The sequence below is a fragment of the Heptranchias perlo genome, chromosome 7, assembly GCF_035084215.1.
Source record: "Heptranchias perlo isolate sHepPer1 chromosome 7, sHepPer1.hap1, whole genome shotgun sequence".
In the NCBI taxonomy this organism is placed as follows: domain Eukaryota; kingdom Metazoa; phylum Chordata; class Chondrichthyes; order Hexanchiformes; family Hexanchidae; genus Heptranchias; species Heptranchias perlo.
The window spans coordinates 48,866,212-48,893,317 of record NC_090331.1 but is presented as its reverse complement, the minus strand read 5'-3'; the positions used below and the strand labels follow the sequence as shown (position 1 = coordinate 48,893,317).

Here is a 27,106-nt window from a genome sequence, read left to right as displayed (position 1 = left end):
GCACAAAAGATAAGTTTAATCATGTTATTATGAAATATATAATTTGTCTTTTTAGGTTACAAACTTTATTTTGGACACTAGAAATTTCAGTTGCTGACAAAAATATTTTCAAAAAGCATTTTGAGTGATTCAATCGGTTTACCTTCCCCTTTTTTTTACTGGTAGGTTATAGAATGGTTTTTACTATGATGTAGCCTACTGTGGTGGCGCTGCATCAGGTGTCAGGGAGATAGTTATATAAACTCTGATGATCAGCCTCCAGATGATGATCTCACATTACAGAGGTCAAAGATTTGAGTTGTACCAGTGGAGGCAATTTTGTAAACTGATGTGCATGATGAGGCAGGGGTCAATAACCTCTTCATCTTGTCCCTCAGCTGAAGTACAAATGAGCTTCCACAGTAGTTGGAGGAGCTAAGAATATTTGCAAACTAAACAAAGAAAACTCCGTTCATCTTCCTTCAAATAAACTTAGAGTCAGTCAAAAATGGAGCAATATAAATAGCAGCCATAAATTTGCCCAGGCTATCCTATTTGCCTGATGAAGGTACAATACAGGAAAACTAGAATACTCTCCAATTAATTAACCTCATTCCAATTATTCTTAAGGTTGATTCATTCATCCTGTAAGAATTATATTAAGAGATGAACAAGTAATTCAATATTGTAGATTTTACTAATTACAAATGAAAGATCATTTTTTTCCCCAAAAAGACAAAACACAATATAGTGTTAAGTCCTCCCTTAAAATGGTAAAGTAGAAATTATACTTCAAATCTATCAGAGAATCCATGTAAATTAAAAGCTTGTAACCTTTTAACAAACTCAAGTCAACAGCATCAAATATATGCTCGTCAGTTATTAACTTACTTGCTCTGTTGCAACAAATCAGGACTTAGTTTTGCAATCTGCAATTATAAGTGCCACTGAAAGATCAGAGATTGATTGTTTTTATTACCCCCCTACCAAACATTGATTATGCATACTTTTAAATACATACTATAATTTGATCATTGTATTACAAACATTACAATCAATTGATTTCAACAGATTTTGTGCTCAAAATTAGCCAACTGTGTATTTTTGTTCAATATTTCAATTGTTAACAGGCGACAGACAACCTGCTCAGGTAGGCCTCCCACCCTGCCTTTTTGTATATTCTTGCAGCTTCCACACAATCCTTTGCTGACAGGATCCCTCGGCCCACAATGATGATGTCAGAGGCCTTCTTGTTAATCACTTCTTCAGGACTCAGATACTGTTGGCCTAGATTATCAGCTGAGAAGAAATTTGAGGCAGACAGACAGAACTTGTTTAAATGATTCTATATGCCCAAAATATGGCCACAAATGGAACATTTCATGCAACAATATGTATGATACATTTTAATCAGCAAATAAATGATCAACTTAAAAATACTTTTGTTGCTAAGGCTGCAACATATTGCACCACAATGTCCTACAAAGTCACACAAGTGAGCTCCTGATATCAGCCATTTCTATTAATGGCTAAATATTTGCACCGGACAAACAGCTGGTATCCTGTCTAAGGAAGTAGTGAATGGTACCATTAAGTGGGGTGAAGAAGCAGTAATTATTATACAACAAAAATAGGATTTCAGAAAAAGTGCTCCAGCAGCCTTAGGAAAACAATCTGAAACAGAGGTACACAGTGGGGAGACAGTATGACAGTTAACCTACTCTACCCAAGAATACTGCAGAATTAGTAACACAAATCTGGAGTGAGGAACTTGAAGTAATTAAGATTAGTAAAGAAAATGCACTGGAGAAATTAATGAGACTAAAAGCTGATGATTCCCCTGGATCTGATGGCCTACGTTCTAGGGTTTTAAAAGAGGTGGCTGTAGAGATAGTGGATGCATTGGTTTTGATCTTCGAGAATTCCCTAGATTCTAGAACAGTCCTCGTGGATTGGAAGATAGCAAATTTGATCCCGCTATTCAAAAAAGGAAGAGAGAAAACAGGGAACTATAGGCCAGTTAGCCTAACATCAGTAGTCGGGAAAGTGCTAGAATCTATTATTAGGGGTGTAGTAACGGGGCACTTAGAAAATCCTAATGTGATTAGGCAGAGTCAATATGGTTTTATAAAAGGGAAATAGTGTTTGACAAATCTATTGAGTTTTTTTGAGGGTGTAACGAGCAGGGTAGATAAGGGGTAACCAGTAGATGTAGTTTATTTGGATTTTCAAAAGACATACGATGAGGTGCCACACAAGAGGTTGTTACACAAGATTAGTGCTCATGGGATTGGGGGTAATATATTAGCATGGATTGAGGATTTGTTTTCTGTCTGTTAACCGAGAGTAGGAATAAAGTGGTCATTTTCGGGTTGACAGGTTGTAACTAGTGGGGTGCCACAAGGATCAGAGCTTGGGCCTCAGCTGTTTACAATATATATCAATGACTTAGATGAGGGGACTGAGTGTAACATATCCAAGTTTGCTGACGATACAAAGCCAGTGGGAAAGTAAGCTGTGAGGAGGACACAAAGAGGCTGCAAAGGGAAATAGACAGGTTAAGTGAGTGAGTGAGAAGGTGACAGATGGAGTATATTGTGGGGAAATGTGAAATTATCCACTTTGGTAGAAAGAATAGAAAAGCAAAATAATTTTTTAAAAGGTGAGAAACTATGAAATGTTGGTAGTCAGAGGGATTTGGGAGTCATTGTACATGAATCATAGAACATTAACATGCAAGTACAGCAAGCAATAGGAAGGCAAATGGTATCTTAGCTTTTATTGCAAGAGGATTGGAGTATAAGAGTATGGAGGTCTTACTACAATTATATAGGGCTCTGGTGAGACCATACCTGGAGTACTGTGTACAGTTTTGGTCTCCTTACCTAAGAAAGGACATACTTGCCTTAGAGGGGGTGCAGCAAAGATTCACTAGATTGATTCCTGGGATGAGAGGGTTGTCCTATGAGGAGAGATTGAGTACAATAGGCCCAAACTCTCTGGAATTTAGAAGAACAAGAGGTGATCTCATTGAAACATATAAAATTCTTAGAAGGCTTGACAGGGTAGATGCTGAGAGGATGTTTCCCCTGGCTGGAGAGTCTAGAACTAGGGGTCATAGTCTCAAGATGAGGGGTCGGCCACTTAGGACTGAGATGAGGAAACATTTCTTCACTCAGTGGGTTGTGAATCTTTGGAATTCTCTACCCCAGACTGCTGTGGATACTCAGTTATTGAGTATACTCAAGACTGAGATCGATAGATTTTTGGACACTAAGGGAATCACGGCATATGGAGGTAGAGCGGGAAAGTGGAGTTGAGGTAGAAGATCAGCTATGATCTTATTGAATGGCGGAGCAAGCTCGAGGGGCCGTGTGGCCTACTCCTGTTCCTATTTCTTATGTTCTTATTGAATATGCAGAGTCTTCCATTATTCTACACTTGTTTCTGTTGTAGAAGAGTTTACTTCTTTGGGCATGGTCAGGCACTGCCACCGGGGAGAAGTTTACCAAGCTAAGGTCTTCCCCTTAAATCTTTAGTATTATAAGTGATTCAGGAGGCAACGGAGGAAACACATACAGAAACCTTGGCGACCAGGAAAAGATTGCTGAGCATGCAGAGACAGCACAGAAGGTTGTGGAGCTATGAATTGCACTACTAAAAAGTTATTGACTGATCAGGTCAACATTTATGAATAGGTTTATTAGGTGGTTGAAGGAAAGGGAGATGAAAGGATATGGGAACAGGGGGTGCACATGGGATTAGGACAAATGCTAATGTAGTCACTAACAGGTTGGACTTAACAGCCTGGTTCTGTGTTTCTGTATAATTCTATGTCTACTTTAGGCTCATTAATAATAGGCGACATTAATATGATTTTTTTTATTGGGTTCACACTGATTTGCTAACATTTCAGCCACATTGAATCCAGGGAGGGGCCAGCCTTCAACACCACCATTACTGGTAGCTCAGGGTCCTGTTCTTCTCCCTCACCCACACATCTGGGACTTAACGGAGTAAAAACCCAGTGCAACCAACACTGGAGTTGAAGCAAGGGGGGCAAGAAAATTTGTTACATTTTTGTCATAACACCGCAGGACATCAACTAATACGTCTTTATATTGCATTTCTGCTAAATGTATAAAATCAATGATGACTTTTTAAAAAATCCCTTCCCAATGAACAATTACAAATATAAAATACTTTGTTATTAGCCGCAGCTTCTTGCAATCCACTCCCATTATAGCATCTCTGAAAAATGAAGACAGTAAGAGCAAGAGCTCTTTACCTTCCACTATTGCAATATACTGTACATTATTAAAACTGAACTTCAAGGAAAGTAATATCCTTACCTCCAATCTGCAGCTGGACTCCCGGGGTCATGTGTATAAACTCTGATCTGCTGCTGATGTTTGAGCTGGATATAAACCCAATGACAAAGTCGGAGTGCTCTTCAGCCAGTCTTACCTAAATAAATAAAAAAGTTAGAAATTCATTTTAGCTAGAATTTTATCTTTCTCAATTTCGTAGCACAAGTTCATAAGATATTTTCATGTGTTAATGTGTACTTTATAATTGGTGAGTTAATCCAAAATTAATAACATTTGCATAATCTTAACTATGGCAGGAACCAGGAAAATTAGATGAAATAGTTGTTTGATTTATTTACACAAATCTATTTACTAACTAAGGCATTGAAAAGCACAATAATTGTAATGCTGGTCATGGCCACTAGAATTCTGAAGCATTTTCAAGACCAATTTCTGGGGGAAATGTGACTAGGATTTATGGAATCTTATATCATATATGTAGAAAACATTACTATTTCATTGGCTTTTGTTCATGAAAAAACAGCCATTTATCCATAACTACATGCATCTCAATTAAGGAGCCATAATCAGTAAGGGAAAAGAGAATTGTCTCCTCCCTTAACCTCCCTACAACAGAGGTATGTTGCAGAAACTCAAAACTTTGTGGTAAAGATCCTCTCGCCCTATGTGTGGACTTTTTACAGTTTTGAGATATCTTTCTTGCGTTACCAACGTATTAGGGTATAAATCAAAAGAATTTAATTACAGCTTCTTTGGTGTAGTCCCCAGTAGCGAGGGAACCTTCGGAGCTCATTTCTGCAATTAGCAAGCAGCCTCGGTTCAGAGGCAATCCAACTTCTTTTAATCCTTTCACGACTCCAGGGCCAGGAACCACATGAGCATTCACAAAGTCAGACCACAATGCAATTTTGTATACTCCACCTGGTGAGCAAGAAAACATAATTAATGTCTAATAATTAAAAGACACTTTTACATTGCAGTAATGTCAATGACTCCCAATGCTTGACTCCTGCATGGTAATGACAGTCAAACATAAGCCTGTGTTGTTTTGACATCAGCATATATCCAGTTTTTCTTGGTTCTCCCAATCTGCTGTCGGTACTGGGAGTTCCTTTATCAGGCTTGTAAACACGTTAAGCCACTTCAGACTGTGAATGAGTTTATATCATGATACAAAGTCACATTACATGACGAGTTAGCTCACACACCTGCTTCTATCCCATGCAAGTTTATTTTAAATTGAATATACCATGCAATGCATTTCATTTCCTGTCGGCCCATTCAAGAGGCCAATTCAGAAAATTGGCAGTGAAACCATAAGTCAGCACTTTCAGGAAGAAGTGAGAAAGTTGGAAGGGGACAAAAAGAACTTCACAACTTAAATCTGATAAACTGATCACAATCATTTGTCCAGCATAATCCATGGCAAATAATGACAGGGAGAATTCTGTTAAAAGTTATTTGTCTCAACATAAATTAAGGCTTGAAACTGACTAAAATTCCACAAAAAAAACCTGCCCATATGCTTCCTGGGGCCAGCAAGCACAATAAGAATTAATGTAATCCCCTGCCTCCTCAGCATGCTTCAGATGCTGCAAGGCAGAGTCCCAGCTCAGTGATACCAAGAAATTAATAGATACATATACAGTGAAGAAATTAATGAATACTTTGTATCTGTTTTCACAGTAGAGGAAGAGGACAAAATACCAGTGATACAAGGGAATCTAAATATAGGTCATGGGGAGGAACTTACTGAATTTAATATAAGTAAGAAAATGGTAATGGAGACAATAATGGGACTTAAGATAGACAAATCTCCATGACCTGATGCTTCCAACCTAGGGTATTAAAAGAAACAGGTGGGGAAATTGCAGATGAGTTAGTCATAATTTTTAAACACTCTCTAGATTCAGGAATTGTGCCTTTGAAAAATTACAAAAGTCACTCCATTATTTAAGAAAGGAGGGAAAGAGAAAGGTCCAGGAAACTATGGATCTGTCAGTTTAACTTCACTTGTGGGAAAGTTATCGGGAATCTATCAGGGACAGAGCGACTGAGCACTTTTTTAAAAAAAAATTGTTCATGGGATGTGGGCATCGTTGGCGAGGCCAGCATTTATTGTCCATCCCTAATTGCCCTCGAGAAGGTGGTGGTAACAAGATGAGCTGATCAAAGAGTCTGCATGAATTTGTGAATGGTGGATCATATCTGAATAATCTAATTGAATTTTTTGAGGAGGTTGCAAGTGTGTCTATGGATGTTGTCTATATGGACTTCCATTTGCATTTGATAAAGTTCTTCACAAGAGATTATTAGCAAAAATAAAATGCTGGGAATTGAAGGGAGCTTGCGACATGGGTTGGGAGGTAGAAGACAGCGGGATGGGATAAAGGGAATGCACTCCGATTTGCAGGATGTGACAAGGAATAGCGAGTTGGATATCCAAGTTTGCAGATGACACTAAGTTAGGTGACACAATAAATTGTGTAAATGGGAGCAGGAAGTTACAAAGCGACAGACATATTAAGGTGAGTGGGCAAAACTGTGGTCAATGTGGGCAAGTCAAAGCACATCCATTTCGGATCTAAGACAAATTGGGATTTTTTTTTAAAAAATGGAGATATTAGGAGCGGTGGAGGAACAAAGAGATTTGGATGTCATGTACAGAAATCACTAAAAGCTGGTGCATAGGAGCAAAAAGTAATCAAAAAGGCCAATAGAATTTTGTCCTTTATCTCAAGAGGGCTGGAATACAAGGAGAGGGAGTTATGCTTCAGTTGTACAGAGCCTTGGTCAGGCCACATCTGGAGTAACACATTCAGTTTTGGGCATCGAACCTCAGGAAGGATATATTGGCTTTGGTACAGGGGGCACAGCGCAGATTCACTAGAATGATACTGGGGCTTGAAGATTTAAATTATGAGGACAGGTTGCATAAACTTAGCTTGTATTCCCTTGAGTTTAGACAGTTGCGAGGTGATCTAATTGAGGTATTTAAAAATGATTAAAGGATTTGATAAGGTAGGTAAAGAAAAATTATTTCCTCTGATGGGGGAATCCAGAACAAGAGGGCACAATTAGAGCTAGGCCATTTAGGAGTGAAATCAGGAAACACTTTTTCACAGAAAAGGTAATGGAAATCTGGAATTCCCTCCTCCAAAAGGCTATGAGTGCTGGGTTAATTGAAATTGAAATTTTCAAGACTGAGATCGACAGATTTTTGTTAAGTAAGGGTATCAAGGGATTATGGATCAAATGCGGGTAAATGGAGTTGAAGTACAGATCAGCCGTGATTGACTTGAATGGCGGAACAGGCTTGACGGGCTGAATCTTGCCTTAATAGGAACAAACCATGAATGTGCTTCAAACGCCAAAATATAAAAAGGAGAGTACAGCTTTCCTTCACAGCCTAATCTTGAACACTATTATCTCCACAGAATTATGGGCCGAGATCTGGCTAGCCATGGAAACCAGAGCCCTCAAAATAAGCCTCTATTACCCTGCCTTTCGTAAACCCAAGCAAGGCTGTCAGGGGTCCAGAAACACCCCATAGTAGCAATGACACAATCAATATGGAAAGAACCTATGCCTCTCAGGAAAACCCCCAAATTTGCACAATGTAGAATTCTCAGGTGCAGTCACCACAGATGGAATCTGAACCAGGCATGAAAAAGGCATCACCAGGCTAGGCCGTTTCTCAGCAGCAGAAAAATTTCACCTCACCAAACATGACCTAAACCACTGCCTCAAAGACCTGGCCATACTTCAAAAACTGAAGTATGAGCCAAACTTCCTAGATCTGTGCCTTTTCCAAGCAAACCCCTCTCCATCCTTTGCTTCATGTTTGCCCCCAGATTAAAAGACGTCACAGAAAGCCTTTAGGAATCCTAGATGCAAGGTGCCAGATAGAATAGCAATGGAGAGCGATATGGAAGCAGACCCTCACAATTACCAAACTGCAGCAGGAGAGGGGGCCAGCTCAGATCAATACCGTACCACACCCACAAGTGCTTTACAAATTCCACCCCCCACACTGGGCAATGACTGTTAGTCAGAAAGGTACACTGCTCTATATAATCTAATCATACCCCTGCACACAGCCATTGAGGATAGTTTTGACACAACTTTCAATTTCTGACAACCCAGGCCTATACCTATTGTGCCTAACCACTAGAAAACAGGCTGCTCTGAAAATATGCAAGCTAACACATTTGTCATTGCTAACCTCAAAATGCAGTCCCCCATTAAAAATGAAGTATGATGCTCCCTACAATAGACACATACAAGACACACCTGTGTGACACATGCCAATCGGAAGAAATAATGTACATCTGGAGGCACAAGCCTGTTTAAAATCCTTCCCTACAAGCATAAATGGCTTAGCCTGCCCCCAAAAGTTAAGAATGGATTATTTTAGAATGTAGCCACAAGATATCAAAGGATTTTCTTCCATTTGATGGGGTCCTTAAAATGCTTTATACATTAACTGGCAAACCCTGCAAGGCCCCTCTCAATGCAGACAGGACCCATGCGGTCTTTCTGAACCAGCCAAACATCAGGGTTACCAGCAAATTATTCTGGCCCCAAAAAGCAGGCAATTTGCTGACCCACACCAATAGTGCCAATACATGTATTTTTAAAACTAAAACGTGAGACAAAATAGATTAGGCACAATATTTCAATAACTCTAATAACCCTGAACCTAGAATAGAATATTTTGTCAGTGGTTTAATTTTTCTTCCTTTTCCACAATGTTGGAGTTTAAAATATGCTGTCTTAAATAAATACTATATTCAAGTCTGGAAGCTCTGCATTCATTAAGCTGATCTATTTGTTTTTAAGGTTCACACAGGTTGCAAAATGCTGCAATGAGACAAACTGTCCTTAATATGCTGTTTTAACTCCAACCTTACCCGTTTTCTTTGTAAGCTAAAAGCACTTGGAACCAGGAATTTTGTCTAGTAACCATCATAAGGCTGCCAGATAAATGCCAACCAGATGTCATTGTATCTAACTGTTGAATGGCAACCTTGAATGCTTCTGAAATGTGAACTCTAGTAACCTGATCCTCAAAGCATGGGATGTTCCCCAGTGAGGAAGGGGTTGATTTACAGCTCCTTGCGACTGCAGTGAAATACGGTTTACAATTTTCTGCTAGTTTGGCAATTATTATTCCATTAATGTAGAGATGAACATATAATAATTCCATGGATTTGTTTTACCCTACCATTTAAATTTTGCGTTAAAAACACTGGCCCAGATTCAGGGTTATTAGAAGAATTATTGAAATATTGTGTCTTCTTATTCTGTGAACCATGGGGATGTTGCTAATTATCATAATCTAATAGTATCTATGTTGATCTGTTGTTACTGTTTGAATCCATTTTATTAAAAGTAAAAGTTAAAGATTCTAGTCTAAACCATATGGTCAGATAATTATCATTCTTCCATTATCAAAAGCTTAGAACAAATAACAGTATCAAGGCTGTTGTCAGACCCTAGGTGATGCTTCATTACCAGATACTGTGTTTATAAGGACACACTGCAGTTTGTAGGGAGCGAGGAAGGCTTGCTAATGTAAGTGGACTTTAGTACTGAGAGCTAGAGAACTATCTGGCGCAGCTCAAAAATTGTAACAATTACATATTTTTGTCAGAATCAAAAAAATTAATGATATTTAACAAGTGATTAAAAAAAAAATCTACCCTTGCAGTTCAGCTGTAACCTACTCAGTTACTTAGTGACTTCCAGGTATTCATTATTTTATAACGGGCTTTTAAACGTTTTCACAGAATGGCTAGATACCTTCATACTGATGTTTAACAGTGTTCCCAATATCTGCAAACTTTCGATCTTCAAATATCAAAAATTCATGCTTGTCGGCAATTGCTCTTAGCTCTTTGAACACATCTGGATTAAAATCATTCAAGATATCAACATGTGTTTTCAACACGCAGATCTCTCTACCCAGTGAATCAGCCAGTTGCAGCAACTCTTTTGAGTTTGTGACATCAGCAGCTAGACACAAATTTGTTTGTTTCTTTTCCATTATCTTAAAGAGCTGTGCTGTGATTGGGTGAATCCCAGCAAGCTGGGCACGAGCACCATAGCTAATTTCCTTATAATGTTTTTTTGCAGGTGCTCCATCAGGCTGGTTGTTGAGCTGTTTTGTTGAGTCATTCATCGTTTTATTCACTGGTGGACAAGTGGTGTTTTCTCTTATAAATGTCTTGACATTTTCTACTAATTCAGAGTCAATTTTGCCTTGGTCAAGTAAAATTTCTAATAATTTGGATAAAGAACAGACAGAGTGTAAACGTATTCCTTCCTCTTCTAATCTGGCCCTTCCTCCCTGTTCACGGTCCATCAATACCACTGCATCAGTAACCTTTAATCCTTCCTTACGAAGTACTTCTGCAGTCTCTAAGACGCTGGAACCACTTGTGACAACATCCTCGATAATAAGACAGGTTTCTCCTGCGACGACAGTGCCTTCCACAAGACGTTTTGTACCTGTAATTATAGAATGTATTTTTTTGATAAACATAATAAAGACAATGTGGTGTTACAATTTTTTTTAAAAAGTAACAGTTAATGGATTTCAAAGAGAAAGTTCAATATCCAAAATGGGTTATTTCTTTACAGACCAACCTTCAAGAATATTAAATATAATTAATAGAGCTAAATGACAAACTTCAGATTCTGATGACAGAGCTGTCAGCTAATTTTCCAGTTAAAAACTTAAAAGTAACACAGCAGACGTTAAGAGAGCTATGCAAATGGTCATTATTCAGCCCCACAAGTAGAGCATTATTGCAAATGTCAGGAAGCAGTATGCTGCAAGTTTAGAACACGAACAAGAGATACCTTCAGCGTTTGTTTGCAAGTGGCTTCAGCCAAAAGTGCCAAGTGGATGATCTTATTCGGCCTCCTCTGAAATCACTTTTAGTAAAGCATTCCATGCTCAAAGAAAGCTGGGTAAAAAATGTCTGACTTCCCCATTCAGTCTTCAAATGATAATCCTGAGGTCCATAAACTCGTTATCAATTTGCAAACCAATGGAAATAATATTTCACTATTCACCCTCTTAACAACAACAATTTGCATTTATATCGTACCTTTAATGTAGTAAAATGTCCCAAGGCGCTTCATAGGAGCATTATCAAATAAAATTTGACACCAAGCCTCATGAGGAAATATTAGGACAGGTGAGGTCAAAGAGGTAGGTTTTAAGGAGTCTCTTAAAAAGGAGAGAGGTAGTTAGGCGGAGAGGTTTAGGGAAGGAATTCCAGAGCTTAGGACCTAGGCTGCTGAAGGCACGGCCGCCAATGGTGGAGCAATTAAAATTGGGGATGCGCAAGAGGCAAGAATTGGAGGAGTACAGAGATCTCAGAGGGTTGTAGGGCTGGAGGAGGTTGTAGAGATAGGGAGTGGCAAGGCCATGGAGGGATTTGAAAACAAGGATGAGAATTTTAAAATCAAGATATTTCCGGACCGGGAGCCAACATAGGTCAGCGAGCACAGGGGTGATGGGTGAATTGGACTTGCTGCGAGTTAGAATAAGGGCAGCAGAGTTTTGAATGAGCTCAAGTTTATGGAGGGTGGAAGGTGGGAAGCTAGCCAGGAGAGCATTGGAATAGTTGAGTCTAGACGTAACAAAGGCATGGATAAGGGTTTCAGCAGCAGATGAGCTGAGCCAGGGCCAGAGACGGGTGATGTTACGGAGGTGGAAGTAGGTGGTCTTGCTGACAGAGCAGGTATTTGGTCGGAAGCTTATCACAGGGTCAAATAGGATGCCAAGGTTGTGAACGGTCTGGTTCAGCCTCAGACAGTGGGCAGGGAGAGGGATGAAGTCAGGGGCCAGGGAACGGAGTTTGTGGCGGGAACCAGTAGCAGTGGCTTCGGTCTTCCCAATATTTAGTTGGAGGAAATTTTTGCTCATCCAGTACTGGATGTCGGACAAGCAATGTGACAAATGAGAGACAGCGGAGGGGTCGAGTGAGGTGGTGGTGAGGTAGAGCTGGGTGTCGTCAGTGTACATGTGGAACCTGATGTTGTGTTTTCGGATGGTGTCTCCGAGTGGCAGTACGTAGATGAGAAATAGGAGGGGACCTTAGGGTACTCCAGAGGTAACAGTGCAGACGTGGGAAGAGAAGCCATTGCAGCTGATTCTCTGGCTATGGCCAGATAGGTAAGAATGGAACCAGGCAAGCGCAGTCCCACCCAGCTGGACAACGGAGTGGTGGCGTTGGAGGAGGATGGTGTGGTCAACCATATCAAAGGCTACAGGCAGGTAGAGAAGGACGAGGAGGGATAGTTCACATAGGATGTCATTTGTGACTTTGATAAGGGCCGTTTCCGTACTGTGGCAGGAGCGAGAGCAGGGAGATAAAGAGCAGTGGCAGGACAAGCCCGTGAACGAGAGCGGAGCAGGAGATGAGCAAGAACGGAGAGATAAAGCACGACGGCACCACAGGCCTGAGAGCGAGAATGGAGCAGGAGGATAAAGAACGGCGGCAGGGCAGGCCCGAGAACGAGAGCGGAGCAGCAGCTGAGCTAGAATGGAGAGATAAAGAGCGGTGACAGGGCAGGCCTGAGAGTGAGAGCAGAGTGGGAGCTGAGCAAGGATATAAAGAGTGCCGACAGGACAGGCCCGAGAACGGGGAGACTTACAGTTGGCGTCAAATCAGACAGAAATTTGAAGTGACATCACAGAACAGCAGGTAGGTGATTGGTGGGTGAGTATTACTGGTTTTTTTTCTTGAAGTTAGGGCAGTCAGTTAAAGTAAAAGCTTAAATTAATAACAAAGTAGATAAACTAATTAATTAGTTAATAAAACTAAAAATAGAGTGAATGGAAACTCTAATAGTAAATAAATAAAACAAGGTTAGATTGCGATAGCAAGGCAGGTGGTGTATCGTAACTGCAGCATGTGGGAGTTTGTGGCGAGCAGTGTGATCCCAGGCAACCACATCCGCGGTAAGTGTCTGCATCTTGAGCACCTTCAGCTCAGAGTTCTTGAGCTGGAATCCGAGCTGCAGATATTGTGATGCATCAGGGAGGGGGGGAAAAGTTATCTGGACACGTTGATCCAGGAAACAGTCACACCCCTTAGATTAGGTAGTGGTTTAGATTCGTTCAGTGGTCAGAGAAACGAGTGACTGCGAGTCAGGCAGGTAAGACGACCCAGGATGCAGTGACGGAAGAGCCTCAGCTCTTGACCTTGTCCAACAGGTACGAGGTACTTGCTACCTGTATGGATGAGAGCGAGGACTGCAGGGAGGCTCAGCAAACTGACCACCGCGTCGTGGTACAGGAGGCCGTTCAAGTGGGGGGGGGGGGGGGGGGGGGGGGAGGAAAAGAGAGTAAAAAGGAATAAAGGAATGTGGTAGTGGTAGGGGCTAGTATAGTCAGGGGGACACTATCTTTGCAGCCGTGACCGAGAGTCCCGAAGGTGGCGTTGTCTGCTCGGTGCCAGGGTTAAGGACATCTTCTCGTGGCTGGAAAAGAACTTGGAGCATTTTTTTAAAATTCAGTCATGGGATGTGGGCGTCGCTGGCGAGGCCGGCATTTATTGCCCATCCCTAATTGCACTTGAGAAGGTGGTGGTGAGCCGCCTTCTTGAACCGCTGCAGTCTGTGTGGTGAAGGTTCTCCCACAGTGCTGTTAGGAAGGGAGTTCCAGGATTTCGACCCAGCGACGATGAAGGAACAGCTATATATTTCCAAGTCAGGATGGTGCGTGACTTGGAGGGGAACGCGCAGGTGGTGTTGTTCCCATGTACCTGCTGCTCTTATCCTTCTAGGTGGTAGAGATTGCGGGTTTGGGAGGTGCTGTCGAAGAAGCCTTGGCGAGTTGCTGCAGTGCATCCTGTGGATGGTACACACTGCAGCCACTGTGCGCCGGTGGTGAAGGGAGTGAATGTTTAGGGTGTCAATCAAGCGGGCTGCTTTATCTTGGATGGTGTCGAGCTTCTTGAGTGTTGTTGGAGCTGCACTCATCCAGGCAAGTGGAGAGTATTCCATCACACTCCTGACTTGTGCCTTGTAGATGGTGGAAAGGCTTTGGGGAGAAAGGAGGTGAGTCACTCGCCACAGAATAACCAGCCTCTGACCGGCTCTTGTCGCCACAGTATTTATGTAGCTGGTCCAGTTAGGTTTCTGATCAATGGTGATCCCCAGGATGTTGATGGTGGGGGATTCGGCGATGGTAATGCCATTGAATGTCAAGGGGACTCTCTCTTGTTGGAGATGGTCATTGCCTGGCACTTGTCTGGCGCGAATGTTACCTGCCACTTATCAGCCCAAGCCTGAATGTTGTCCAGGTCTTGCTTCATGCGGGCTTGGACTGCTTCATTATTTGAGGGGTTGCGAATGGAACTGAACACTGTGCAATCATCAGTGAACATCCCCATTTCTGACCTTATGATGGAGGGAAGGTCATTGATGAAGCAGCTGAAGATGGTTGGGCCTAGGACACTGCCCCGAGGAACTCCTGCAGCAATGCCCTGGGGCTGAGATGATTGGCCTCCAACAACCATTACCATCTTCCTTTGTGCTAGGTATGACTCCAGCCACTGGAGAGTTTTCCCCGATTCCCATTGACTTCAATTTTACTCGGGCTCCTGGTGCCACACTCAGTCAAATGCTGCCTTGACGTCACCTCACCTCACCTCTGGAATTCAGCTCTTTTGTCCACATTTGGACCAAGGCTGTAATGAGGTCTGGAGCCGAGTGGTCCTGGCGGAACCCAAACTGAGCATTGGTGAGCAGGTTATTGGTGAGTAAGGGTCGCTTGATAGCACTGTCGACAACACCTTCCATCACTTTGCTGATGATTGAGAGTGGACTGATGGGGCGGTAATTGGCTGGATTGGATTTGGCCTGCTTTTTGTGGACAGGACATACCTGGGCAATTTTCCACATTGTCGGGTAGGTACCAGTGTTGTAGCTGTACTGGAACAGTTTGGCTAGAGGTGCAGCTAGTTCTGGAGCACAAGTCTTCAGCACTACAGCCGGGATGTTGTCAGGGCCCATGGCTTTTGCTGCATCCAGTTTCTTGATATCACGTGGAGTGAATCGAATTGGCTGAAGACTGGCTTCTGTGATGGAGAGGATATCGGGAGGAGGCCGAGATGGATCATCCACTCGGCACTTCTGGCTGAGAATGGTTGCAAACGCTTCAGCCTCGTCTTTTGTACTCACGTGCTGGGCTCCACCATCATTGAGGATGGGGATGTTTGCAGAGCCTCCTCCTCCCGTTAGGTGTTTAATTGTTCACCACCATTCACGACTGGATGTGGCAGGACTGCAGAGCTTTGATCTGATCCGTTGGTCGTGGAATTGCTTAGCTCTGACTATAGCATGCTAAACAGCGGAAGCAACATGCATGTGGTCCTGAGTTGTAGTTTCACCAGGTTGGCACCTCATTTTTAGGTACGCCTGGTGCTGCTCCTGGCATGCTCTTCTACACTCCTCATTGAGCCAGGGTTGATCCCCTGGTTTGTTGGTAATGGTAGAGTAAGGAATATGCCGGGCATGAGGTTACGGATTGTGCTAGAATACAATTCTGCTGCTGCTGATGGCCCACAGCACCTCATCGATGCCCAGTTTTGAGCTGCGAGATCTATTCTGAATCTATCCCATTTAGCACGGTGGTAGTGTCGCACAACACGTTGGATGGTATCCTCAGTGCGAAGACGGGACTTCGTCTCCATGAGGACTGTGCGGTGGTCACTCCTACCAATACCGTCACAGACAGATGCATTTGCGACAGGTAGATTGGTGAGCATGAGGGGGAGGATCCAGTTTTCGAGGTCTACATAGAAACCAATGACATAGGTACAACTAGGAATGAGGTTTTGCTATGGGAGTTTGAGGAGATAGGGTCTAAGTTAATCAGCAGAACCTCAAAAGATAATAATCTCTGGATTACTACCTGAGCCACATGCAAATTGGCATAGGATCAAACAGATCAGAGAGTTAAATGCGTGACTCAAGGAGCGGTGTGGGAAGAAGGGTTTCGATTCATGGGACACTGGCACCAATACTGGGGAAAGAGGGAGCTGTTCCGTTCAGACAGACTCCACTTAATCCGGGCCGGGGCCAGTATCCTGGCGAATCGAATAATTAGGCTTGTAGACAGGGCTTTAAGTGGAAAAACAGGGGGTGGGGAAAGAGAAGGGGAAATTTAGAAATCTAAAAGAGGAAAGTCAAGGCAATACAGCAGTGTAGCGATTTGGGTAAAGATAAGCAGAGTGTGACAGGAAGGGCCAGAGAGTTTAATGGTAATAGTGCATCAGTGAATAAGGTCAAAGCAGGGAAAAATGGTAAAAAGTTAAAATGAAAAGGAGCTTTATCTGAATGAGCGAAGCATTCGTAACAAGATAGATGAATTAATGGCATAAATAGAGATAAATGGGTTTGATCTAATTGTCATTACAGAGATGTGGTTGCAAAGTGACAAAGGTTAGGAAATAAATATTCCAGCGTACCCGACGTTTTGAAAAGACCGACAAAATGGAAAAGGACAGGGGTGGTGGGGTAGCCCTGATAATAAAGGATGACATAAGGACAGTAGTGAGAAAGGATCTTCGCTCGAAAGATCAGGAAGTGGAATCAGTATGGGTGGAGCTAAGAAATAACAAGGGGCAGGAAACACTGGTGGGAGTAGTTTATAGGCCCCCCTAACAGTAGCTATACTATTGCACAGTATTAATCAAGAAATAATAGGAGCTTGTAACAAAGGTAATGCAATAATCCTGGAGGACTTTAATCTTCACATAGACTGGACAAATCAAATTGGCAAGAGTAGTTTGGAGCACATGTTCTTGGAATGCATTTGAGACAGTTTCCTAGAACAATACATTGTGGAACCAAGCAGGAAACAGGCTATTTTAGGTCTTGTCTTGTGTAATGAGACAGGGTTAATTAGTAATCGCATAGTAAAGGATCCTCTGGGGAAGAGTGATCATAATATCACAGAATTTCACATTGAGTTTGAAAGTGACATACTTAAGTCCGAAACTAGAGTCTTAAGCTTAAATAAAGCCAATTACATAGGTCTGAGGGGCGAGTTGGCCAAGGTTGATTGGGAAATTAGATTAAAGATATGACGGAAGATAAGCAATGGCAAACATTTAAATATTTCAAAATTCTCAACGAATATACATTCCATTAAGAAGTAAAAACTCCATGGGAAAAGTGATCCAACCGTAGCTAACTAAAGAAGTTAAGGATAGTATTAGATAAAAAGAGGCTTATAAATGTTGCCAAGAATTGAAAGCTTGAGGATTGGGAGTGTTTTAGAAACCAGCAAAAGGATGACCAAAAAATTGATAAAAAGGCAGAAAATAGAATATGGAAGTAAACCAGCAAGAAATGTAAAAACGTATTGGAAGAGCTTCTACAAGTATATAAAAAGGAAAAGGAAGAGAGTAGCGAAAGTAAACATGGGTCCCTTAGAGACTGAGACAGGGGAAATTATAATGGGGAAATCAGGAAATGGCAGATGCGTTAAAAAAGTTATATCTGTCATCACAGTAGAAGACACAAAAAGCATACCAAAAATAGGGGGGGGGGGGGGGGGAAACCAAGGGGTAATTGAGAGTGAGGAACTTAAAACAATTAATATCACTAGAGGAAAAGTACTGGACAAACTATTGGGACTAAAAGCTGACAAATCCCCTGGACTGGATGGCCTACATCCTAAAAGTTCTAAAAGAGGTTGCTGCAGAAATTGTGACCTTCTAAAATTCCCTAGATTCTAGAACGTTCCCTGTGGATTGGAAAGTAGCAAATATAATGCCGCTATTCAAGAAAGGAGGGAGAGAGAAAATAGGGAACTATAGGCCAGTTAGCTTGACATCAATAGTAGGGAAAATGCTAGAATCTATTAAGGACGCAGTAATAGGGCACTTAGAAAATCATAACGTCATTAGGCAGAGTCAGCATGGTTTTATGAAAGGGAAATCATGCTTGACAAATCTATTAGAGTTTTTAAGGATGTAACTGCAGGGTAGATAAAAGGGGAACCAGTGGACATAATATATTTGGATTTTCAAAAGGCATTCAGTAAGATGCCACATAAAAGATTATTACACAAGGGTTAACGGGGTTGGGGGTACCATATTAGCATGGAGAGAGGATTGGTTAACGGACAGAAAACAAGAGAGTAGGAATGAACGGGTCATTTTCAGTTTGGCAGGCTGGAACTAGTGGGGTGCCGCAAGGATTAGTGTTTGGGCCTCAGCTATTTACAATCTATATTAACGACTTAGATGAAGGAACTGAGTGTAATGTATCCAAGTTTGCTGATGAAACAAAGCTAGGTGGGAAAGTAAGCTGTGAGGAGGACACAAAAAGAGTCTGCAAAGGGATGTAGACAGGTCAAGTGAGTGGGCAAGAAGGTGGCAGATGGAGTATAATGTCAGGAAATATAAAGTTATTCACTTTGGTAGGAAGAATAGAAAAACAGAATATTTCTTAAATGATGAGAAACTATTAAATATTGCTGTTCAGAGAGATTTGGGTGTCCTTGTACATGAAGCAGAAAGTTAACATGCAGGTACAGCATGCAATTAGGAAGGCAAATGTATGTTGGCCTTTATTGCAAGGGGCTTGGAGTACAAGAGTAAGGAAGTCTTACTACAATTGTATAGGGCCTTTGTAAGACCACACCTGGAGTACTGTGTACAGTTTTGGTCTCCTTATCGAAGGAAGGATACATTTGCCTTCGAGGCTGTGCAACAAAGGTTCACTAGATTGATTCCTGGGATGAGAGGGTTGTCCTATGAGGAGAGGTTGAGTAGAATGGGCCTGTTCTCTCTGGAATTTAGAAGAATGAGGTGAACTCATTGAAACATCAGATTCTGAGAGGGCTTGACAGGGTAGATGCTGAGAGGCTGCTTCCCCTGGTTGGAGACTCTGGAACTAGGGGCATAGTCTCAGGATAAGGGATCGGCCATTTAAGACTGAGGTGAGGAGGAATTTCTTCACTCAGAAGGTTGTGAATCTTTGGAATTCTCTACCACAAAGGGCTGTGAATGCTCAGTCATTGAGTATATTCAAAGCTGAGAGCGATAGATTTTTGGAATCTAAGGGAATCACAGGACATGAGGATCGGGTGGCAACGTTGAGTTAAGGTCGAAGATCAGCCATGATCTTATTGAACAGGGGAAGCAGGCTCGAGGAGGCATATGGCTGACTCCTGTTCCTATTTCTTATGTTCCAGTGGGAAAAAAAATTGGGAGCCTTTCTTCTTAACACGAACCTTCATTACTGACGATATTCCACTGAATCTTGCCCGTGCCCAAAACTGCACGCAATACTTTAGCATCACTTCCTTGCTTTTATACTTAATGCCCTTATATTTAAGACAAAGGATCCCATTTGCCTATTTCACCTGCATCCCCCCATTAATGATCTTTGTGTCTGATCCCTAGATCTCTCTGTTCCTCTACTCAGTTGAGAACCTTATTGTTTAAGAGTATATTTCCTGTCCCTGTTTTGTCCCAAAATATATTAGTTCACATTTCTCTACATCCGCCACCTATCTGCCCATGCCGCTAACCTGGCGATGTCTTCCTGCATTCTTCCTCAGTTTGCCATAATCCCTAATTTGGAATCAGGAAACTTCAATATAATTTCCCATGCACCTATGACATTGGCTGTAAAGTGCTTTGGGATGTCCTGAAGTCATGAAAGATGCTATATAAATGCAAGTCTTTCTTTATCATTTATATAACTAGAAGACAAAAGAAAGTCACAGCATAGATTTGTGAGGCATACCATTACCCACATCCACTTACTCCACTCTTTGCTTTCTGTCTCCAATCATCCCTCCATTAATGGGGCTACATTGCCTTTAATAATATGTGCCTTAATTTTTGTAACAACTCTCTTATATAGCACCTTAATAAACACAGTATCAACTGTATTCCCTTTATCCCTACATTGCATTTTCTTCAAAAAATTCAGGTAGTCAAGCATGATGCAAATTTTAATGAGACACTAAACCCCGATAAAATCCATTATTAACTTCTGCCTGTAAAGCAAGAAGGGAATTATCGAACTGGAAAAAGGCTCCAGTACTTCTCTGTCAAGCAGATTCTGAACACGGAGCTGTCAATCAACACTGGTATCAGACACCTGGCTGGAACATCTACTACAAAAGATTTTCAATCCCCATAACTGATTAATTGCCAGATCATGGGCCTGGCTTGCTAATCACATACTATCTTACCTCCAACAAAAAAAAGGCAAGTTTCCATCTCTCATTGTTTGTCTATGACCATATGTACTTTCGTCAAATGCATCTGAAAATGTTGAACAATGTAGTGTGAAGAATAGGCATTTCTACTATCCAAATATTTGCACCAAGAGGGGTTTTGCAGCTCATTAAACATTTTTTAATAATCTGCTCCTTTGTTTAATCAGTGTTACAAAAAATTTAATTAGTCAATGCTGGAAATTAAAACTCAATCCATTGAAACACAGGTGATGACTAAGGGCTGCGCAGTATGTTGTAGAACATCTGGTGGCCATCTGAAAACTGCAAAATTCTTTGAAAATGCTCAGAACCACTTAGTAATGATATCTAGATACAAAAAATTCCAGGGAATGTTACTGTACAGAGAATGTACCTTATGGGAGCAGGACATAAAATATTTCACTCCTATTTTTAGCCTGTTTGAATATACAAATAAATCTGTACTGTATAGGGTACTCAAAAGTAAATTTCCACTCTCCCTTTGCATTTTAAATTTTCATCAAATGATTTTGATCTAAACATAAACAAATAACTAGAAGTACATTGTGAAAAATTACAATTTGATTCACTATTTTAAGTCACATCTTTGCAGAGATACAGTCCATATGACAACTCAGCAAGTAATGCATGAGATATAAACTTAAAATGTCTTGCTTTATATTGCACTTTTAAAAAGTGAAGAAATATTCCACTGTAAGATTCAAAAGCAAAACAATTTAATTTCCAAAACTTTAGGTCATGTGAAGCACTAAACTTTTAAGTAGTCAATTACTACACGGAACAGGAACAATTTCAGCACTGTTAAACTTCAACATTGATCAGGGTAAAAGATAACACCAAGTGTACTATATTGTGAATTTACCATAATCCTTTGCCTCCTTTCGACGAATAAGCATGGGGATTCCATTGGAAGAACTGATAATGGTTGCAAGAGGTAAAGCAGTGTATGGAACCCCACAAACAGAATTGCATTTGATTCCAGCGTTGTTTGCAGTTTGCCACAGGAGATCTGAAACCTGTAAGAAAAGACAATTAATTTGTTAAATGTGAGTACTAAGATAAGCAAACATTTAGGAGCCAAAATCATTTATTTTTTTTTTGAGGGCAGAATTTAGATATGTATATATCTTAATGATCTAATCAAGGGCATTGCAAGCAAAATTGTCAAATTTATAGACAATACCAAAATAGGATGCAGAACAAATAATTACCAATAATGCAGCCAGATTCAGAAGCATTTAGATCTTTTAGATCAGGGATGTCCAGCTTTTTGGAGCATTGGACCATATCCTTTGATGCAACCAATGAATGGCCCACATTTGATAAAGGTTGCACTTACATTGTAGCTTTAGAGCGGATGAAAAACAAATTGTTTTGTCCCAATGCAAAAGCTATTGTAAATGCACACTAAATTACTTCCTCCTCCTTCACTTCAGTCTATCCCTGCTCTCACTTTCTGCCTTCATTTGTGTACGTCTCCATCTCTGCCTCTCATCCTCTCTCTGCAGTCACTACTTCTCTTTTACTTTTCATTTTTCCCTTTCTTATTGTTCTGTTTTTATCTCTGACTATCAGTGGTGAGGCAGTAGGAGCAAGTTGAAACTTGGGCAATGGGTAGCAGCAGCATCAGGACTCAGGTCAGTGGGTAACTTAGAGGTTACCACTGTGTTTGGGACATGGTGGGAAGGGACGTTGGTGACTCTACCATATGCTAGCGGCAGTGTCGGAGAGTCAGTTGGTGGGCGACTGTAGGGACAGGGGTACTGACGTTGGGCTCAGCCTTTGTGAGCCTGAGTCAGTCAGCTACTCCAGGAGCTAACCTTCCACTCCCACACCAGGTATAGAGCAACAGATAAGCAGTGAGTACCATTCTCGTAAAAGTACTCACCTCTGAAAAACCCCACTAGTAGAAATAGCTCGATTTGTGGAAATTTTTTAAAAATCTCAGGCAGCAGTACAAACATCAACAGGAGTGTATTGGATTGACATGTAACTCCTTCTCCCAGCAACAATGCTGCCCTCCTTTCATCAGGACCTGTCTCAGGAATCCACTGTACTGAAGGACAGAGCAGCCTGCTCGACTGGAACCCCATCCACCAGCTTAAACATTCACTCCCTCCACCACCAGCGCACACTGCAGCTGCAGTGTGTATGGCAGCAATTCACCAAGGCTTCTTCAACGGCATCTCCCAAACCCACGACCTCTACCACCTACGTGCATGGGAACACCACCACCGACATGTTCCCCTCCTCCCGTTAGTTGTTTAATTGTCCACCACCATTCACGACTGGATGTGGCAGGACTGCAGAGCTTTGATCTGATCCGTTGGTTGTGGAATCGCTTAGCTCTGTCTATAGCATGTTACGAGCCCAGTAACATAACCACGATGCTACCGGGTACGGTAGCATAGTGGTTATGTTACTGGGCTAGTAATCCAGAGGCCTGGACTAAAATCCAGAGTCATGAGTTCAAATCCCGCCACGGCAGCTGGCGAGTTTAAATTCAATTAATTAATTAAATTCAATTAATTAAATAAAAAAATCTGGAATTAAAATACCAGTATCAGTAATGATGGCCATGAAACTACCGGATTGTCATAAAAACCCATCTGGTTCACTAATGTCCTTCAGGGAAGGAAGCCTGCCGCCCTTACCCGGTCTGGCCGATATGTGACTCCAGACCCACAGCAATGTGGTTGATTCTTAATTGCCCTCTGAAATGGCCTAGCAAGCCACTCAGTTGTAAAATCTCGCTACGAAAAGTCATAATAAGAATAAAACCAGACGGACCACCCGGCATCGGACACGACAACGGCAAAACACCAAGCCCAGTCGACCCTGCAAGGTCCTCCTCACTAACATCTGGAGACTTGTGCCAAAATTGGGAGAGCTGTCCCAGACTGGTCAAGCAACAGCCTGACATAGCCATACTCACAGAATCATATCTTTCAGCCAACGTCCCAGACTCTTCCATCACCATCCCTGGGCATGTCCTGTCCCACCGGCAGGACAGACCCACCAGAGGTGGCGGTACAGTGATATACAGTCAGGAGGGAGTGGCCCTGGGAGTCCTCAACATTGACTCTGGACCCCATGAAATCTCATGGCATCAGGTCAAACATGGGCAAGGAAACCTCCTGCTGATTACCACCTACCGTCCTCCCTCAGCTGATGAATCAGTCCTCCTCCATGTTGAGCACCACTTGGAGGAAGCACTGAGGGTAGCAAGGGCACAAAATGTACTCTGGGTGGGGGACTTCAATGTCCATCACCAAGAGTGGCTCGGTAGCACCACTACTGACCGAGCTGGCCGAGTCCTGAAGGACATAGCTGCTAGACTGGGCCTGCGGCAGGTGGTGAGCGAACCAACACGAGGGAAAAACTTACTTGACCTCGTCCTCACCAATCTACCTGTCGCAAATGCATCTGTCCATGACAGTATTGGTAGGAGTGACCACCGCACAGTCCTCGTGGAGATGAAATCCCGTCTTCGCACTGAGGACACCATCCAACGTGTTGTGTGGCACCACCACCGTGCTAAATGGGATAGATTCAGAACAGATCTAGCAGCTCAAAACTGGGCATCCATGAGGCGCTGTGGGCCATCAGCAGTAGCAGAATTGTATTCCAGCACAATCTGTAACCTCATGGCCCGGCATATTCCTCACTCTACCATTACCAACAAGCCAGGGGATCAACCCTGGTTCAATGAGGAGTGCAGAAGAGCATGCCAGGAGCAGCACCAGGCGTACCTAAAAATGAGGTGCCAACCTGGTGAAGCTACAACTCAGGACTACATGCATGCTAAACAGCGGAAGCAACATGCTATAGACAGAGCTAAGCGATTCCACAACCAACGGATCAGATCAAAGCTCTGCAGTCCTGCCACATCCAGTCGTGAATGGTGGTGGACAATTAAACAACTAACGGGAGGAGGAGGATCTGCAAACATCCCCATTCTCAATGATGGCGGAGTCCAGCACGTGAGTGCAAAAGACAAGGCTGAAGCGTTTGCAACCATCTTCAGCCAGAAGTGCTGAGTGGATAATCCATCTCAGCCTCCTCCCGATATCCCCACCATCACGGAAGCCAGTCTTCGGCCAATTCGATTCACTCCACGTGATATCAAGAAACGGCTGAGTGCACTGGATACAGCAAAGGCTGTGGGCCCTGACAACATCCCAGCTGTAGTGCTGAAGACTTGTGCTCCAGAACTAGCTGCGCCTCTAGCCAAGCTGTTCCAGTACAGCTACAACACTGGCATCCACCCGACAATGTGGAAAATTGCCCAGGTATGTCCTGTCCACAAAAAGCAGGACAAATCCAATCCGGCCAATTACCACCCCATCAGTCTACTCTCAATCATCAGCAAAGTGATGGAAGGTGTCGTCGACAGTGCTATCAAGCGGCACTTACTCACTAATAACCTGCTCACCGATGCTCAGTTTGGGTTCCGCCAGGACCACTCGGCTCCAGACCTCATTACAGCCTTGGTCCAAACATGGACAAAAGAGCTGAATTCCAGAGGTGAGGTGAGAGTGACTGCCCTTGACATCAAGGCAGCATTTGACCGAGTGTGGCACCAAGGAGCCCTAGTAAAATTGAAGTCAATGGGAATCAGGGGGAAAACTCTCCAGTGGCTGGAGTCATACCTAGCACAAAGGAAGATGGTAGTGGTTGTTGGAGGCCAATCATCTCAGCCCCAGGGCATTGCTGCAGGAGTTCCTCAGGGCAGTGTCCTAGGCCCAACCATCTTCAGCTGCTTCATCAATGACCTTCCCTCCATCATTAGGTCAGAAATGGGGATGTTCGCTGATGACTGCACAGTGTTCAGTTCCATTCGCAACCCCTCAGATAATGAAGCAGTCCGAGCCTGCATGCAGCAAGACCTGGACAACATCCAGGCTTGGGCTGATAAGTGGCAGGTAACATTCGCGCCAGATAAGTGCCAGGCAATGACCATCTCCAACAAGAGAGAGTCTAACCACCTCCCCTTGACATTCAACGGCATTACCATCGCCGAATCCCCCACCATCAACATCCTGGGGGTCACCATTGACCAGAAACTTAACTGGACCAGCCATATAAATACTGTGGCTACAAGAGCAGGTCAGAGGCTGGGTATTCTGCGGCGAGTGACTCACCTCCTGACTCCCCAAAGCCTTTCCACCATCTACAAGGCACAAGTCAGGAGTGTGATGGAATACTCTCCACTTGCCTGGATGAGTGCAGCTCCAACAACACTCAAGAAGCTCGACACCATCCAAGATAAAGCAGCCCGCTTGATTGGCACCCCATCCCCCACCCTAAACATTCACTCCCTTCACCACCGGCACACTGTGGCTGCAGTGTGCACCATCCACAGGATGCACTGCAGCAACTCGCCAAGGCTTCTTCGACAGCACCTCCCAAACCCGCGACCTCTACCACCTAGAAGGACAAGGGCAGCAGGCGCATGGGAACAACACCACCTGCACGTTCCCCTCCAAGTCACACACCATCCCGACTTGGAAATATATCACCGTTCCTTCATTGTCGCTGGGTCAAAATCCTGGAACTCCCTTCCTAACAGCACTGTGGGAGAACCGTCACCACACGGACTGCAGCGGTTCAAGAAGGCGGCTCACCACCACCTTCTCAAGGGCAATTAGGGATGGGGAATAAATGCCGGCCTTGCCAGCGACGCCCACATCCCGTGAACGAATAAAAAAAAGTCACACACCATCCTGACTTGGAAATGTATCACATTCCTTCACTGGGTCAAAATCCTGGAACTCCCTATCTAACAGCACTGTGGGAGAACCTTCACCACACAGACTTCAAGGAGGCTGCGCAACACCATCTTCTCCAGGGCAATTCGGGATGGGCAATAAATGCTGGCCTTGCCAGCAACGCCAACATCCCATGAAGGAATAAAAAAAACGGAAGGGAGTAGCACTGCTGAGAGCAGCAAAGGCTCATCAATCCAACGTCATCCTGCACGCAAAAGTCCACAGCACTCCCTGGACCCGTCCACCCGCCATTTAACTCCACTACTAGGAGGTGGTGAAAGATATGCTAGGGCCTAAGCAACCATGAACAGACGGTGTGCGCGCGAAATGGTACCTGGTTCATTACAGGCGGATAGGACACAATGACCCTCAAATCGAAGTAGATGGGCGACGATATCCCACTTTTTAGCACGAAGCTGCCGAATTTCACTGCCCGAATTCCATACAACTCTGATACCAAGGACTCCATGCTGTCCCTTCAAAGGTTCCTCTGCTGCGGCTGCGCGCCGCGCGTGCGCCTCCTTCACATTCAAACTCTAACTGACTATTTGCTCAGCTGCTTGCTGGGACCCTTTTGAAGGGTCCGATAAGGTCACACCGGAGTTCACCCAATGCCAGTGCCATTGTCAATCAAATGCACTCTGCAGCAGAGAACAGTACCACAAATTCAAATAATCTCTGCTAAAACTGAAAATTCGTCCACAGTTAGATCGTGATCCGGTTTTCGTGATTAACAAAACAGCCCGTGTCCAGCG

At 43.0% G+C, this 27,106-nt stretch overlaps 1 protein-coding gene across 1 annotated transcript; it reads right to left on the bottom strand.

The window, feature by feature from the left end:
- Positions 1-26,880, bottom strand: umps (uridine monophosphate synthetase). The gene is made up of 6 exons (XM_067987473.1): positions 26,686-26,880; positions 21,443-21,596; positions 10,116-10,823; positions 5,056-5,231; positions 4,332-4,446; positions 1-1,278 (listed from the first exon to the last, which is right to left on the bottom strand). Exons 1-6 carry the CDS (start codon positions 26,818-26,820, stop codon positions 1,103-1,105), a joined length of 1,464 nt encoding a protein of 487 aa, XP_067843574.1. The 5' UTR covers positions 26,821-26,880; the 3' UTR covers positions 1-1,102.
- Positions 26,881-27,106: the final 226 nt, after the last annotated feature.

Bases quoted from the DNA above. Each gene is read 5' to 3' on its own strand.
- umps (XM_067987473.1), bottom strand. From the start codon at position 26,820: ATGGAGTCCTTGGTATCAGAGTTGTATGGAATTCGGGCAGTGAAATTC. The intron at 10,824-21,442 runs GTAAATTCACAA...CTATAATTACAG, and splicing joins AAAGGAGGCAAAGGATTATG to GTACAAAACGTCTTGTGGAA. The intron at 5,232-10,115 runs GTATCTAGCCAT...CTTGCTCACCAG, and splicing joins TGTTAAACATCAGTATGAAG to GTGGAGTATACAAAATTGCA.